The sequence below is a fragment of the Rhea americana genome, unplaced genomic scaffold (assembly GCF_003343005.1).
Source record: "Rhea americana isolate MKP2758 unplaced genomic scaffold, rheAme1 scaffold_37, whole genome shotgun sequence".
Classification (NCBI taxonomy): Eukaryota; Metazoa; Chordata; class Aves; order Rheiformes; family Rheidae; genus Rhea; species Rhea americana.
The window spans coordinates 3687653-3705501 of NW_028186501.1; the positions used below are offsets into that span (position 1 = coordinate 3687653).

The window sequence follows — 17849 nt, forward strand, 5'->3', positions numbered from 1 at the left end:
CTGTGGCATAACTACATGCAGATATCCTCCAGCAACAAGGCTTTGCAGGTCCCAGGTGGATGGTCCTGCTTGTTTCTTTATTTCTTGCGGCAGTGGAGCTCCTGTCCTTTGCATGGGAATCTCTAATGCTATTTCCATTTCTCCAAAGGTGCTTTATCCAGTTGTCTCCCTTCTGCTGCAGCATTTGTATACAAATAAATTACCAAATAAAAAAGTATCCAGACAGAAAATGCTCTGCAGTCGCTTTCTAGCATTTTTTTTTTATTTTTTGGAAATGATTTCTATTACTCCAGTGTCTCATATTAATTATTTCTTTACACAGAGACATTCATCCAGTTTAAAAATGTGATTTAAGCAAACTGTTGCAATTACCCTTTACATATGCATTTACATGTTTAAAACAAGTGAGTTCTATTTCACTGGAAACTTTTCTGGCCAGTTTTAAGAATGCCTGAACAACAAGTTGTGTATGTTTGGCTATACAATTGAGCTAGAGTGTGATTTTTAAACTTGGATAGCTTTGCATTTTATACTAGTTCTTGTTTATACTGTACATCCTGCTGCCAAGAAACCTGCTTCTACTTTGCAGATAGATTTGTGCAGTGTGCATACTGCATTCTTTTATTCCCCACTGTAGTGTGAATGAAGTAAAATTTTGCTGGAAAGGCAGATTACAGTTTTGTCCTTAATCTCTCATAAGAATGTCTAAAATCAAAATGCAGAACACAAACTTTTGGTACTAGAAATTTTCATGGTTTGATTGAAAAAACTGATGTAGCGAAAGAAAAATAAACATTTTAGAAACATTCTTATTGGCAGTCTTTCATAGGATTTTTTCTTTTTCTTTTTCTTTTCTTTTTAAGGTTCCTATTCTTGTAAGAAAATTTAAACAGTGATTTGTATTTTCTTCTTCATTTGCCAGTTACAGTAGTACTGGCTGTTATCAGATGCAAGGTAAACTAGTATCAGCCAGGTTTTATTTTTAAAGATCGTGTTTGTTGAGAGCATTGTATATTTACTCAGGGCTATTATAATAAATGCACATACAAACACATGCTAACAGTGATGAAATGCTAACGTTTGGCTGTTGTAATGGGATGTATTCAGTGCTGAGGAGTACCTGCAATAGCTCTCCCCAGGAAAGATGAATGATTGCAATCTATGATAAAAATCCCCTGGACTGTGATGAGGAGAAAAAGCAGAGCGTAAGAAAGCTRAAGAACACAGGAATGAATCTGAGAGACGGTCAGCCTCCTGAGGATCGCTGAAATATTCAATGCCTTCTCCATGGCCTGGTGCGTTCCTTCTGTACTGAGCAGCAGAACTGATCCTTCTTTGTGGGGATAGAGCTTGGAGCTGCTTCTCAGGGCTGCAGCCTATATTCGTGCATTAAAGTGAGCACTGGAAGAACGTCACTAATCACTCCAAGTGTCCTCTAGTGTATCAGCAAATGGATGAATAGCATTTCAGTGTCAATTTGCTTACTCTCTTGTCAGCAAAATTCGTTATCGGAATCCTTAATGTTTGCAATCAAGTGTCATGAAAAATCTCAGGCATTTTTTTTGTGATATTGTGGGCCCTATTCTAGCAGGGTTGAAGGAAGATGATAMTTTTTTAAGTGGGAGATTTTTTTTGACTGCTTAGTGTAGAAAACATTAAACTTTTTTCCTATTACTGCACAAAAAAAGGCTGTTTGCTCTATTGGTCTGCAGCTTGCTTTTTTGTTCCTTGCTGAGCACAGGACTGCTAATTATTTTTAGTTGTTTCACTTCCTAGTGAACATCTGCATTAACAGTGGTTTCACATTTGTTCCGCCATGGCCCTATTCAACAAACCAGAACTGTAGCACTTAGATAATCTCTACTAGAACCACTTAAATATTAGTATCACGATTTCAGTATTTGACATAAAATCATATTCATATATTTGCACATGAGTAATGTATACTTGCTATGTACATTTTACAAGCCAAGGTAAATTGAGTGTTAGAGCAGGAAATATAACCATTGTAAGCAGACAAGAAGGGAACTGGGATATTCCGCTGGATAAACAAACTGCTTCTTCTGTATTCTTTCTGTCTAAGAGGAGGCATTCATATTTGCCAAATAAATTCTATAATCAATAGTAGAATTTAAATTTGGTYGTTGTAGACAATTTATTTCAGTTTTATTTTGGGAAAAAAACAGTAAGCCTTCCAGACCTGATCTACTAGAGAATTTCCACGGAAGCCACTATTTGGCCTACGGAACATAACTGCAAGGCACAGAAATGTTCCAGAAGTGCCAGATACTGTTTGGATTAAGCTCGTTTTCAGCATGGTTAAATGTTACTGTTTTAAATGGAGTATTTTCAGCATGTTTAAGTTGCAGAGCCAGTATAGTTGAATGGGTCAAAATGTCCTCCTGTTGCTTTCTGTGTTTTTGGCTTCTGAGCCAATATCTGTGCAGTGGATGTTTAGAACTGTTAATACTATAAAAAGTTTAGAATAACAGTAATATTTCTAATTAATACATATAAGTAAACCTCTGTAAACTGAGCACAAATGAAGTTRTTCTAGCTTATCAAAAAAGTGCAGGCTATATAAAACTGTTATTGGCATCGGTCATGCTTGTTTTGTAGTATTGTTGATGTGTGACAACATACACATCTGTAAAAGTTGTGTTGTTTTTTCCCTAGCTTGGTATCACCGAGTTGGTATCATTGGCAATTTGCACGTGCTGTTCTAWTTAGGGCAGCAATATGGTTTCTGCAGGCTAGCATGTTTTATGTTTTAATAGATTCATTTTAAATCTCTGCTTTCCCAAACTATGGCGCTGTTATCTTTACTGAATGTGTTATCTATGTTGCTTACATAAGTTTGAAAAGAAGCAAAAAAAGTGGTCTGTATTTTATTAATTTGCTGCAGTAAAAAAATTAKTTAGGAGCCTCTGTCTGCTAAATCAAGATGCTGGTATTGTATTTTCCTTGGCTCACATAGGATAAATTAATCCTGCGGTAGAACAGCTAGAATTTAGATGAGGTTCATTTAGAAAGGTTTTGAAATCACAGTGGGTGAACAAATATTGTTTATCTTGGTTGTTGAGATGCTGTTCATTTCTTTAATGCACTTTTCCCTAATTATATGTATCTGAATAATACTGTTTTAGATAGTCACTTTTACTGAGGTAAAGTTACAATGCAAACCCTCAAAGGAAAGCTCATTATAACTTTTTATCTAAAAAGCTAATTTATCGACATCAGTGCTATTTGCTAAAAATAATCAAAGTAGCTGACTAATATTAAGGAATAGAGGCAGCTCTTGAAAGATTCTGTCTTGTAGAAGGCTGCAGTACTATTATACATTGATGCATATTTGTTTCTCTATTTTGGTAGAAAATGATGCACCCTGTTGCCAGCGGTAATACAGCTTTCTGTGGGACTGGCAAGAGTTCTTGCCTTAATGAAGACAATGTGAGATCTGCTGATCAGTTTGACTTGTATGCCACACAGCAAAGTAAATACAGCCATACAGTCAGCCACAAACCAATTGCATGCCAGAGACAAGATGCGTTGAATGAGTCACACTTGCAGACCACAAGTGGCAGAAATATAGAGACAAAAGATGAACTGAAGAAAAAGAAAAACCTCAACCGATCTGGTAAACGTGGAAGGCCATCAGGGACCACAAAATCAGCAGGGTACCGAACCAGCACAGGTCGACCCCTGGGGACCACCAAAGCAGCTGGATTTAAGACAAGTCCAGGCAGACCCTTGGGTACAACTAAAGCAGCGGGATACAAAGTCAGCCCAGGCAGACCTCCAGGTAGCATTAAAGCTCTATCACGCCTTGCAAATCTAAGTTATACCTGTGGCAGTGCATCTTTTCCCTATCCTATGGTGCATAACAGAGGAGTACATGCCGCTGGTGAAACCAGCAGCAAAATCAAACAGCCTAATGAATGAACAAAAAGAATTAGTAATTCCTCACTAATCCTCCCTTTTTTCTGAATTTTGGCATGTTTCTTGCATTTTATTGTAGTGTTTGCAGAATTATGACTTTCTAAATTTTATTTTTATTCAAATAATGGCATAGCCTATGAGTGCAGTTCAGTAACTTTTAAAGCAATGTTGCAAGAGCACTGGTATAAAATTTTTTTTCCTTTAACTCATAATTTATAAGAAAATCTGAAATGACATATGCCTTGATGTGTATACTTAAGTAGTACTCATGTCCTCAGTTTTACATTAACTTTCTGGTAAATCTAGCTGTGTGGTTATTCATTAAGTAATTGAAATAAGGAGGACAGAATTAGCTGGCTACTGGTTCATGATGTGGCATATGCCACAATAAAGAACTTACCCTGATAAGCTCCTACTTAATAAAGGAGAAAAAAGATTCAGGACTGTTTAACTAGGAACAACTGCAAAATTCTGAGTTCCTGTGTGGTTTTTAATAGGAAGGAATAGAAAGCAAGCTATATTTTCCACTTCTGCAGGAGCTTTTACAGACCTCAAATAGATACTTAAAAACTTTTAAGAACCTTTTTTTTTTTTTTTAAAAAAAAAGTGCTGGTTTCAGGTGGCTTTTATTTCTAGAGTTGTAGCATTAAATCAATTTCAAGTAATGTTCCAAAAATATTTTTGAAAATATGAAATGAACTAAGCATTTGTATAGCACATTACAGCTTCACAGCGCCTTATTAATACAAGCTAATTTGCCTTTAGGTGATGGCTGTTCTTTTTGTTATGCTATTATAGGATTTTGCTGTGTAATTTTAAAATGCCTAATAGTACATCTACCAAACCACAAATAAGTCTTTAAAATCTGAAATATTTTATAAGAAATTAAATAAGTACTGTTCATTCTAGTTACACACTTGGTTGATATTAAACAGTATGTTCTTAAATATGTAAATAGCTATTTACACTGTTTTTTGCCTTTAAAATCTGTGCTTAGCTAGCAGCCATTTAATAGCTTTTAAAGTATTAATCTATAATGTTTACAAATTAAACTTTTTAAATATACACTGTTGCCAAGTTTTCAGACTTAGTTTTGCCAGATATTCCTAGAAATACAGTTATCTCATTGTTTGACACTTATACTATATTTAAGTTATGGAGGCTTATATATCTACCAAAGGACACCATTTTGATGATTTATAAAAGCGAACTGTATAGCTGGTGCAAACAGGATGCAGTTTACTGCGCTGCTAGACCCCAGATATAAAGCAATTCATAGGAATTCACCTATGCATACGAGCTGAAAAAATACGTTGTTGGTTAACTATAAATACCTTTCTTGACTCAGACTGAAACCTTCCCTGCTTCCAAAAGAAATGTTCCATTTTTTAACTGGGTGTGTTTAATTTTTTTTTTAAGTRTGGGAGTGTGTGTGTGYTTGTGTGTGTGTGTGTGTAATGTATATGCACATACTTTAATCTACATTTCAAAAAAATCCTCAGTGTTAAATATTTTGTTCTAAATTTATCTTACTGGTATTAAAGCTTCTTAYATCTGGAAGAAAGATTACATTTAAGTTGCTTTAAGTATAATATAAATTTTATAAATTTGTATCTTCAGATATCGGGGGAACATACAAAGTCTGAAGATTATGGGGAGCAGAAATATTTTGGGTTAATTAGWGCTTGTGCTGAATGAGTAACAGTATTGATAATTTTTGTTAACATAAATGCTATTCTGGCCTGCTGTCATTTTGATGAGAACTCTTGATTTCAGTGATGACAACTTAAGAAACAGATGTCATGTTTCATACCTTTTTTATCAGGAAAAAAGCAGCAAGCCTTCAGGTGTTCCAGTGATGCCTAACACATAATGAGCTGGACTTTATGCTGTACTTTACAATAGGTGTGTTGAATTGTTTTTGGGGGACTTTATATGCACTGGCAACTAAGACAATGAACCTCAACCATACTGGATGGCTCCTTAGTCAATATATAAACTAATGGCAGCTAAACTGCTACTAAAATATAGTTTCTCCGTGCTGAAGCTATGAAATCCAGTTATACGTTCTGTTCCTCAAGAAACTTGCAAGTATGAAATTTAGCAATCTTTCTCAGAGCGATGTAACTTCTGACACACGCAAAATGCTAACGTGAATTAATTCACCCTCAGGATCTGTATTGTATTGGCTGTTTTTAATCAGATGATTTTTCAGCATAGACTGCTTTAAGCTCTTTCCTGAACTCAGCTGGGAAAGCAGTCCTCTTCAGCTGAATGTAATAACTACAGGAGTGTCACACCTCACTGACAAGGAACATGTTGCATGTCACCACTATACCTTGGAGAAACTCCACTTCTTACCTCCTCCTGTTTATCCTGTTTGCCCCTGTTTCATTTCTCACTTGTGCATCTATTCAATGGTGCTGTGCTGTGTGTCAGGAGATAATGCAGATGTATTACTGTTCTGCTAGTATAATGAATTTTGTATTCAAGTATGCTGATGAAATAATGAAATCATCTAAGCAGTTTCTGTTYATTACAGTGTTTATTAATTATATCAGATGAAACATAATCCTAGGAAAAACAATTAATGCTGTCAATTGTGAAACGATGAGCATAAAGTAGGAGAGTGTTCAGAGAATCTGTAAAGGGTTGCTTGGCACCCTAGAGACTAGAAGTGCCCCGCAGGGCATTTCCTGATTCTGGTTTATTTTATATTTGGCTATAGCTTACTGGTGCCATGCTGTGAGAGGAAGACAAAAAGAAGTTAAAGATTCAAAGTGAAATATGAATGGAATTTTCAAATACTTCAGCTTTGCTTGTGTATAATCTACAGAATATATTGTGCTTTTTTTTAACACTGTCTTTTCATGACAAACACTGAAAGAGCATGTTATTGCCTAAAYTTCGTTACTACCAATGGGAAAACTGGCCTTTTCCTCTCCACAGTATAAAAAGATTACTTGTAAATTGCTTATTTTATATTACGTATCATAATTCAGCTCTTCATAAGCTAGGATCACTGTTGTGTATTAACACTGTTCAGAAGATGATCTACATGTCAAGTTTGTTTTTTAATAAGTCCTTTTAATTATCAAGTTTCTAACCTGACTTATTTATACATAAATGAAATGTATTAGCTTGCTATTATTCCTTAATGATGCTTTACAAGCTCACTCTTTAATATACATATAATAACTACTATTCAATTTCTGATTAAATTTACTTAAACTTTAAAACCAAATAATTTTGCTACTATAAAGTCTTGCACTGGACATATTCAAGATGCTAGCACCGTATTTTGGCAGAAAAAAAATCAGATACTGTCAGAAGTGGCTAACCTTGATAGCAAAGATAGTATTTTTAAAATCAGCAGTTAGCTTTGGCATTAAAGAAATGTTCTTTATATCTTGGATTTAGTTTGAACTAATCAACTATGTATCATGAGCCATTAAAGACTTCTGTTCTGAATCAATATATTCTCATTTTATTTGAAAGATCTTGGAGTTCAGTCAGGACAAAACCAAGCTTTGTCAGTGAAAAGTGATGTGTCTGTGAAAAGAATTACTCACAACTACAATCTGCAGAGTAATTCAGATCAGAATTTAACCCCTCCCCCATTTTTGAAGAGCTTTAAAAGGCAGAGCAATGTGAAGTCTTTTGTCTGATGGTTTCATTTGCTGTGACTCTGCTATTCTTTGTCATATGTATAATAAAGTTTCATGCAATCCCTAGAGGTGACAGTTAAAACAGTTGAAAATAATCATACTTTGAACTGCAGACTTCATTTCTGATCCCAAAAGACATTTATTATTCTCTATTTTAATGCATATATTTTAACATTGCTAAAATATATTTATGATTCTTGTAGAGACTAGACCTTTCTCCTTGTGATTATTTTTTTCAAATAGGTAAATCTGTATTCTGAAAGTTGAACCACTTCCTGATTCTTTAATCTTTCACTGTTTGCTTTTCAACAGGTTTATTTGGGGAGAAACAGTAATCTGTTAAATAACTAGTATCAGCACCCTGTCCTCTGCTGTAAAAAGCCCGATTAGATACTGTGTATGTTTTTATGTCCATGAACTTGAGCTACTCGTGTGCAATTATGTGTATGGGAATGGAGTAGTGTTCATGATCTGTATTTACATCATCATATGGATGTATATTTATTAATAAAGTTAATACTTTAAAACCTAACAATTTTTCCTGTTTTGGGGGGATATATTTTAAATTGTGGCTTAAAATGCCTGTTAAGAGCATGTGAGACCAAGTAAGCTAAACTCACCTGTCTTGTAAATGGGAAGACAGTGATGCTGCTGTTTTCTCTCCTGCTATCTCATTTACAGTTTGAGTGACAAACTGACGCTGAAATGTTATGGTACAACTTGCATAGATTTCACTTAAAATCCAGTGGCCTATTCATTTGTCTCTTGCCTTACTAAAGTGTGAGTGAATCTGACTACATCAGATTGAGTGTGCTGATGCTTGCATGGACTTAGAAAGTAATAAGGAATGCAGCTGGGAGGCCACTACATTATATGATTTTTAAGTAAGTTAGTTTACTCTTTCTATTCTGCTTTTACCATTTCAATGTGAGATGTGTATTGCTTGTTCTAGGAAAGTGCCATATATTTGAATTAAGCTAAAGAACTCATATGAATTGTAATGTATTATTTAATAGAGCAATGTTGCTTGTTTTTTAATGAATTGAAAATTCAGCTATGGCAATTTAATTTTCTTACATTTTTCACTTAAATCCAAGAAGAATGGAGGAAAGGATTTCTTCCACTGTACATCAAAATCGAATTGAGAGTAATTATATACTAAACTTTGATGAAATAATGGTGATTATTCGTTAGTCAGTGATGGATGTAGTGCATTTATTCCTGCATCTAAGCTATATTGCTGCATACCTTTATTGGTAAGTAACTCTAGACTGCTGTGCTCTGCATACTACCCAGCTTCTCCTCCTTAGTTTGACTAAGATTTTCAGTAACTGTGGGGCAAAGTGAGCAATCCTCATGAGAAGCTGCAATCTAAGCTGCTAGGACTATCTGCTCTCCTTGCTCTCCAACGCCATCCAATTTCCCTTCCACATACTTGCAGAGGCCCTGAATATGGTTAGGTATGAATCATTTTAGATGCTGTTGTTACTTTGCAGACTTTAAGTGGCTTTTACCCCCAAAAAGGCCATCTGATATCAGGTTTTATTGATATCAGCTGTTCTGGTGGTCCCAAATGTTTGGCTTTGAAAGTGACTGGATATATTCAAAGCGGACCATAGTCTGCCACATCCTTGTTTAAGGATTAGTTCCTGGATGTGATTACTTGGGAAAAATGGATTATTTTCTTAGTTTTAAGGAAACCTTAAGTATTGGATATTAAGTAATTTCTATCACAGGACGATACAGACTTTTTGGCTGTGCTGGAAGTTGCTTTGCTACTTGCATGGCCTGTTGTGTTCTCTGCCTCATAATGAATTGAACAATAAAATTGGAAAGCATTCTACTCCCTCAATATCCTTTATATTCTGGTTATATCCTTTATTGGCTATATATTATAACCAAATAACCAGTTATAACCTGGGGTTATACCCTTTATTCTTAATAAAGTTTTATTTATGTACTTGATGAGACACCAACGCTGCCTTTGGGACAGCACTGACACTTTCTTATGCTTTTGTGAAGTACCTATCTCTGGGATCTCTTAAAGTAGCCCAAATAATATAGTGTGAATGAGTGAAATCGTACCTGTTAAATATGCTGGTAYATCAGTGTCTTTCTGTACCAAGACGAGGGAAAATTATTCTTAACAGTTAGCATTTAATGCTGTAATGCCTAAAAGTAAAGGACTGACTTGCAGTGCTTGCTATTTTTATCAGGGTTCTGCCTGTGGCTCTGTGTTTATTGTTTAACATTTRAGAGAGAGGTGTGGCCTGACCATAACACGATTGGCAGCCCAAAAGCTACTGCATTCTGAAACTGGCTCTTGCCCAGATTCCCTGTTTGGCCTAAGGATGGCAACGTCTCATTTTTTATGTCAGTAAAAAAATATGGCAAAAATATCTGCTTATCTTGCAGAGTTGCTGGAAGGAATCATTAGTTAGCAACTTTTAAGTACTTTGAAGTTAAAAAATGTTGTGGAATTGTTAAGTGTTGTTAAAATGATCTGAAGCAGATAAATCCTGCCTTTCATGTTTTTCTTTTTTGTACCACAAAAGCTTGTTCTAATTAGTGAAAGAATATCAAAATAATAATTAGTGTGAGTTTGATTATTTAGAGTAGGCCTTTCAGATATGCACAATACTAAAATGTGTATTTACTGCTTAAAGTGGTCATTTTTAAATAAAAATATTTAACTGCAGCCATGCTAAGAGAGCACAAAGGTTATGAAGTCAAGCATCCTAAATTTAGGCATAAGCAAAACTTGCCTGTCCAACCTCTACCTGTGACTTCTGACATGAATACTTAAATCATGTTTTTTCTCCTTTTTCTTCTCTGTGCTTTTGAAGATCATACCATCGAATCCCCATCTGTTTCCTTCATTCTTTTTTGATCTTGTTTTGACTATGTTGCCCCTGCAGGAGCTTCCCCAGTGTGACTGAAATTTTGGAGAAAATCCAGCTGCTGAAACCCGAGATGCGCAAATGACTACCAAGTTCTGGTGGTTATTCATGGGTGCCACAAAAGATTCATTTTAAATCAAATCATGCTCTCTGCTAAATTTCAGATCCTTCCCTAACAGCTTTTTCCAAGGTGTCCAAGATTTTTAAACAGATAAAAATTCCAACCGTTTCTAATAGASTTCTTGAAAACAGACGTTTGGTATAAAAATTTAGAAAAAAGCAAGCCACTGAAAAGTTTTGTAACAGAACTAGTAGAGGTAATACGAAATGTGCCTTGACTCTAGTATGTAAGTACTGGGATAGTACGTTTGTTGTGACTTTTTTATGGTATGGCTTGACTATCTGTAATTTTTGGGAGTTAATTTCTGTTTCATTAGTGTATTACTTTTATATGGTGACCAAAAAATTGCAATTTTGCATAAACCCTTTGCTTTCTGTTATTCTAGGAAAAGTACTCTGTTTGGATTAAATCCACAGAAGTATCTCAGATGTAGGTATGTTGCCAGAAAGCTTTCTGTTATTTTTAATATTTGAAATATCATCACTTGTGTTGGAGATCTGACACCATCCAGGGCTTTCGTTGGTGAAAGAATCTGGAGTCTGATGACACAAAGCCAAGAGTTGGAAACCATATGCAGTCCATGGTCAGGAGGAAAAAAATGTTTTAAAGTTGAATATGGCACTTTATCTAAATTTGAAAAGATAAAAGACAACTAGGAATGGGGGAGTTGTCTATGACTAGCCTGTACCAATTTGGATTCTTTATTTGTATTTGCTTTCAAGCTTTTTAAATTGGTCTATATCAACTGGTCTAATTAAATATTTTCTCTTTAAGTGCAGGCTTTGTTTATGGCATATCCTTAGGCTAGCATGGCTTCAATATTAATACTAATGCAAATTGGACTTGGAACAGGAATTTTTTTCAAATAAACGTGTACTTTGAGAAAGGCTAGAGTTGGAGAAGTGTTCTCTAGTACAAACAAAAAAAMCAAATTTCGTAATAAAGCCCTCTGAGATCCATATTCGTTTATATGCATGTACAGTGCCTTGCTTTTTATAGTATGTGTAATGCATCCTCACCTAATCTGTAATTTTCATTCACTTTTTGACAGATGCAGTTTTGGTAAATCTCTAGTGTTTGGTGCTGACAGTTTTAAGGAGCAGTAAAAGGGGAGGGTACTAGTAGCTGTAAGAATATATATTGATATTCAAAATGCCCCACCTAGTCAGTCCTCAAGGCTGAATTTTAAACTGACAGCAAGTAAGTAATTCTGTGACAAGCAGAATGATATCTTGAATACCAGAATATTTATCTTGATTATCATCTTGGGAACTTCGTTTGATATGCTGATGTAAAAGAGCTTGTGTTTTCTTTTTAGATTAAAAAAGTATGGTTGTAGTTAATTGGCTTTTACCTCCTCCTCCCTCAATTCCAGTCTGGCTGGAGATTTAAAATTTAGTCTTCATGAACCACTGAAAATGTGGCAAMCTGAATCTATTCTTCTCTGAAGTCAAAATAGTATAACTAGGCAAACAGTTCAATCTATACCAATCAGGGTTTCTTTTTCATCATGTTAGGAAGTCAGAAAATTGTATGCCTACTACCTGAACTCATCACAGCAAGAGCCTGAGGTTGTGATAACTGTGCAATAACCATGCTTTTGGAATGAATTACATGGTGYGCATTTGTTTACCATATAAATTACCATACAGTCATAACATCCTGTCAAGTCCTAAGGATGACCTTTCCCTTGGTGCAAGAATTTTGAACCTGAGCTAGTTTAAATCAACAGTAAAATGCCTGTTGACCTCCAGGAGCATGAAAAAACAAACATTACCAAGTGCTTACCAGTATAGCATATGTCCTATGGCCGTCAGCAGGGCCTGTGTTTGTAAAGACTATACACATAAATGCCTGGAACTTCTGCTTTGTGGGCCCACGAGGGATTACAGGGCGGGTTCACAGATGCAGAGTGAGAAAACTTAGTTTTWAAAAAAAGTTTTTAATATCTGTAGTGAGTGGGACCTCAACTGAATTCTCCCGGAATGCTGCTTTTATTTTCCTACCTAACCTCTAGTATTTTTCCCTTTCCTAACGCGGGGACGATTAATTTACCTATAAGGCATTTTTGACATTTGTCCTTTTTGAAGCCTGAAGCGACTGCGGGCAGCAACATCCCTTTGGCCGCGTGACTCGGGTCGCCTCCCCATCGCCTAGCAATGCCTGCGGCAAGATAAGAAAACGCTGTGAGCTGTCGGAGCAGGAAAAGGAACCTTCAGCTCGGCAAATGTGTAGAATTACTCCCTGCCTTGCAACAGGCACTAAAAAAAGTCCAGCGCGTGCGCTGATTTACGGCCGCCGCCCCGCCCCGACAAAATGGCGGCGGCTCCGCCCCGACAAGATGGCCGCGGCTCCGCCCCCCTCACGGGTGTCGTGCGCCGGAAGCGGAAGTGGCGCAGCCCTGAGGCGGAAGCGGCCGTTGTCCGGGGAGACGCAGCGCGGCCGGCGCCGGGAGGGCCGCGGCGCGGCGGGGATGTGGCGGCTGGCGCTGGCGCTGGCCTGGCTCGGCGGCGCCGTCCCTGCAGGTGAGGCCGGAGCGTGGGGCGAGCCGGGGGGCGGCGGGCAGCGGCTTGGGGCCGGTCCTGTTGCAGGACGGCAGCGCCCGCGGCCTGCCCGGCGCGGCCGCTGACGCCTCTTTCGCGCCGCAGGAGCCGCGGCGGAGCCGGGCGGCCGCTCGCCCCCGGGGTCCGCGCCCCCCGCCGAGGGCGGCTCCGCGCCGGGGGGCGGCGGGCCGGCGCAGTACCGGACGGCGGAGATGGCTGATGCGATGCTGGGCAGCGGGCCTCCCACTGAGCAGCCCGTGCTGCTCTCGGTGGTGCCGGCGGAGGCGAGCGATGGAGCCGCGGCCGCCTCGGCTACGGGCGCTTGCGACGCTGCGGCCGGAGGCGGCGAGTGCGGCGGCCCCGCGGCCCCCTCGGCTCCGCCGGGCGCCCACGGCCGAGAGCTGGTCGCCGGCTCCCCGGTTGTGCTGGAGACTGTGCTGCCCGCGCCGGCTGAGGAGGCTAACGGCACCGAGGGCGTGAAAACACCCAAAGTGAACTGCGAGGAGAGAAATGTTACYGGGGTCGAAAACTTCACGCTACAAATCCTGAACGTTTCTCAAGTAAGTAAATCGCTCAGTTTACTGCTATTTTAAATRAATTACGATGATGAAAGGTTTGATGTTAATAAGCGATTTCTTTAAAATTCTACATACTTAATAAGTATCTGAGCAAGGGGGTTTTTCATGTTCTGAACAGAAATGTTAGAGATGCAGCTCAATCCACAGTCCTGCATCCRTGTCTGTCTCTCACCTGTGTGTCTGTAGTGAATTGTCAGCTTTCATGGTGGGCAGATGAGTGTCTCTCAGAAGTTATTAATGGCACGTATTCCCAGTGGCAGTGTCTGTTTCCAGTTTATTTCTTATAGGGGAGAAGACTTTAATTAAAAAAAAAAGTATTCAGCTACTTGATAAATACTATCAAGTATCTAACTGCTTACTGAAAGATGCCTTCCTGTGTACGAGAACTCTGTTAAATGTTTAATCGTTTGTGTCTCTTTTTATTATACTTTCTCTAAGGATCTGATGGAGTTCTTAAACCCAAACAGCAGTGACTGTACATTAGTCTTGTTCTACACACCATGGTGCCGCTTCTCTGCCAGCCTGGCACCTCATTTTAATTCTTTACCTCGAGCGTTTCCAACTCTTCGCTTCCTAGCCTTGGATGCATCTCAGCATAGCAGGTAATTCCGACTTTCTATGATCTTATACCAGTCTATTTCCAATACCAAGTTTTGTGCTGTAAAAACAGAAGTGATTTTTTTAAAAAAACGTTCAATATAAATGGTTATATGTCCCTTTTATTTTTGGCTATGCTGTTTATATATTTTTTCATCTTGACAACTTTATTTTAAACATATAGGAAACAKGTTACTCTATCAGTAAGTATAATTAAACTGATAAGTCTGTTCTGTTAATTCATTTTGGGATTTCATCAGTCAGAAGTGTTACATGCTCCCCCAAACCTTGGTATGTTCTTGAATAACAAAACTAAGACCCGTACAATACATGTGTTTATGGTGAAATAACATGCTGATCCAATGCTGAATCTTACATTGTTGAGTAATTCATGAGTAAACTGTTTCCRTAATGCCATAAGAAGGTGATTGTATGTTGTTTGTTATAAAGTGGCAAATTATTAAAGTAAAACTGACAATGCCTGTATTGTGAGTCTCTTGTTTCTTTCTCCAGTGGATTTCTTTTCCTTCATATCTTGTGTTTGTTTTATGTCAATCAGTTTATCAACTAGATTTGGAACTGTGGCTGTACCCAATATCCTCCTTTTCCAAGGTGCTAAACCTATGGCTAGATTTAATCATACAGACAGAACATTGGAAACACTGAAAGACTTCATTTTTAATCAAACAGGTATGTAAATCAGCTCTGATGTAGCAATAGGAAGAACAGAATTGCCTCTCAGCTCCAAACTGAGCTTTCTTCTCTGTTTGTTCTTATTTTAAATGAGTTTCATTRAGACTCTGAAGGGACTGTCTGCAGCAGTGGGTCATCTAAGCACTTGCTTTAGTGAGTTGGATTTCAGACATGCTAAAAGCAGAAACTCAACTTACTGGACTGCTTTTAAAGAGCAGGGAGAGACAATGAGGTTTAGCCGGAGAAGGATCAAGCACCTCTTTCTCCCTATGACTAGTTTGAGAATAAAGGCAGGTGAACACTGGGAATGTGTGTCTTGTAAGGTTGACAGAAGTTGGGGGACAAGACAGTGCTAGAAGAGACAAATGGATTCCAGTTTTTGTGATTTGGCTGCCCTCATTGTGAGCTTGCAGTCAGACAGCTTTCTGTGGTGTATTCCTTTCAACTAAAAAAAAAAAAAAAGGCTAGGCCAATGAGGGCCTTCGTTAGGAGCTAGGAATTGTTATGTTTTACAATATAACAAAAAATATCAACCTTCTACCCCCTACCTCTGCTTTTCATTCTGCATGAGTAAACTATATGATAGACATGTTAAAGTACAAAGACTCTCTTGCCAAAAGTTTTAGTCTAACTCTAAACGCACCTTAATTTGAGAGCAGGAATAAAGCTCCAAATGTAACCAACTTATTTGTATTAAATAATTATTATTGGTGTTGATCAAGTGATTCTTTTTTCAGGAATAGAAGCTAAAAATGATGTGGCCGTGACTGAGGAAGACTGGGACGGCCCTCTGCCTAGCGTTCTGACAAAAGGAATAGATTGGCTACTTCTGTTTTCTTTACTCTTTCTGGCTAGCTTTGTTATGTATGCAACTCTTCGAACTGAGAGCATTCGGTGGCTAATCCCGGGACAAGAGCATGAACATCAAGAATAATTTGAGATGCTGAACCAAGGACAGGATTTCTTGATTATTGATAAGCAAGATAGTCCATTTTGTATGGACTAAAAGTACGTAAGAATGAACTGTTGAATTTGTTGGTTGTAATTTATAATCTTGACTGAAAATCTGCTTGTTCATCAGCTACTGAATCTATAAAAAGCAAACACATGATGTAACATGGTAAGTAAACAAATATGAAAAAAATATTAACTGAAAATGTATTTATTAAATTGCTCTGTCTTGCTTATTTTTAATGTACCTTAATGTAAATATGTGATACCATTCTACTTTCTTCTTAAGAAGTCCCTGTGCTTTGCTGATCAGCAAAAGATTTCTACAGCATATTTGCTTGTATATGTGGCATTGCTTGGTAAAAAAGTAGAGTAGAATTGCTTCCATTCGGGTGGAATCTAGCATTCTTTTACAAAACCCATAGTTTCTGTGTGAATGATGCAATATATACTATGAAATTAGGGTGTGTTGACCCACGCAGATCATACCCATATTCTGACTTAAGCATTTCTAAAATAATAAAGTGTTGAAGGGCTATGTTCGTGAAAGGTGATGTTATTAAATTAGATTGATTGTCAGGGAAATGAACTATAGTTCGAGAAAAATGCTTTAAAAATTAGTGTATATCAAACAAATTATTCCATTGTCTAAAGAGATTTTAATTATAACAGCATTTATTTGCTTTGCGCTTTTGGATACAGTAATACCAGCAATAATAAAAATTTWAAAACTTCTACAATTCTAGACAGGGTGACTATTTCCCACCTTTGGTATTGAGATTAGATGCTGTTCATCTTGTTCACTGTGGCTTGTGAGTTTTGAGTAACAGCCTGACTTGCGATGGCAGTTCTTCATAAGATTTAGAATACTTTCTAAAGCTCATTGTATTGTGTGTGAGGTGTGTGTGTGGGGGGGAGGGATATAATTTATTTAACACTGCTTTATGGAATTAAAATGCATTTCTTTTGTGTGATCTTAAGTCACTTTCTTACAGGACTATAAACACAACTCTTGAAGTATGGATCACTTATCTAAATTAGTGAGACTGTTTTGAGATTTGATTAAAATTTCTGCTAACATGTTTGCTTAATTGGAAAGTCTGCACCTGATGCTACGTAAAGAATTGATGAGGCGTTTTAGTTGTAACTAATATGCAAGATCTTGAATAAGGTAGAGTCTGCTGTGTTGCATTTTCTTTGATTATTTGATGGTGTAACAATTATTTGTGACACAGGTTTGCCCTAAAACCCTGGTATGAAGCTTTAGAGTGGAAATTAAACAAAGAAGAAACAAATACAGKCATAAGTTCTGTTGCTTAATAAAGGATTTCTATTCCTACAAACTAATCAAAAAAAATTTTTTTCCCCTCTTGGTTCCTGTAAGTTTCCAGATAACTAAAGGACTTGACCTTTCCATATGTGTGTTAAACGGAAAGGGCAGTGATAAAACGTAGATATCACTGAGGATAAAATTAGAGAGTATTCTAATTTTTGTAAGACTCGAGATTTTGAGGAAGGACCTCTGGAGAACGCTTCCCCCGTCCCCTCCCGGCTGGATTTTCCCCACTATCCGTCTCCGTGGATACCTATACCGAACTAGAGCTGCCCCTAAAGACCTCACGCCGCCCCTGCTCCGGAGGCCGGCGCGTGAGGGGCGCGAGGGTGCGCGGAGGTTCCGCCCGGCGGGAGCGCGGCCGCGGCGCCGCCCCTGCGCAGGTCTCGCCTCGCCTTCGCGGCGCGGCCCGGCGCGGCCTGGCCTGGCCCTGCGGCGCTGCGCAGGAAGCGGCTGCTGCTCCCGAAGCGGCGCCGTCACGGGGGCAGTTGCGGACCGGCGCCGCCGTCTTGGCCGCCTCTCCAGG

At 38.2% G+C, this 17849-nt stretch overlaps 2 protein-coding genes across 2 annotated transcripts; both read left to right on the forward strand.

Moving 5' to 3' along the window:
* Positions 1–879: 879 nt before the first annotated feature.
* Positions 880–8142, forward strand: CUNH5orf24 (chromosome unknown C5orf24 homolog). Its single transcript, XM_085312801.1, has 2 exons — positions 880–1295; positions 3373–8142. The coding sequence occupies exon 2, from the start codon at positions 3376–3378 to the stop codon at positions 3940–3942; it is 567 nt and encodes a 188-aa protein (XP_085168927.1). The 5' UTR covers positions 880–1295; positions 3373–3375; the 3' UTR covers positions 3943–8142.
* Positions 8143–13055: 4913 nt separating this feature from the next.
* Positions 13056–17285, forward strand: TXNDC15 (thioredoxin domain containing 15). The gene is made up of 5 exons (XM_085312803.1): positions 13056–13153; positions 13277–13731; positions 14188–14351; positions 14906–15036; positions 15777–17285. The coding sequence occupies exons 1-5, from the start codon at positions 13102–13104 to the stop codon at positions 15971–15973; spliced, it is 999 nt and encodes a 332-aa protein (XP_085168929.1). The 5' UTR covers positions 13056–13101; the 3' UTR covers positions 15974–17285.
* The last annotated feature ends 564 nt before the right edge of the window (positions 17286–17849 follow it).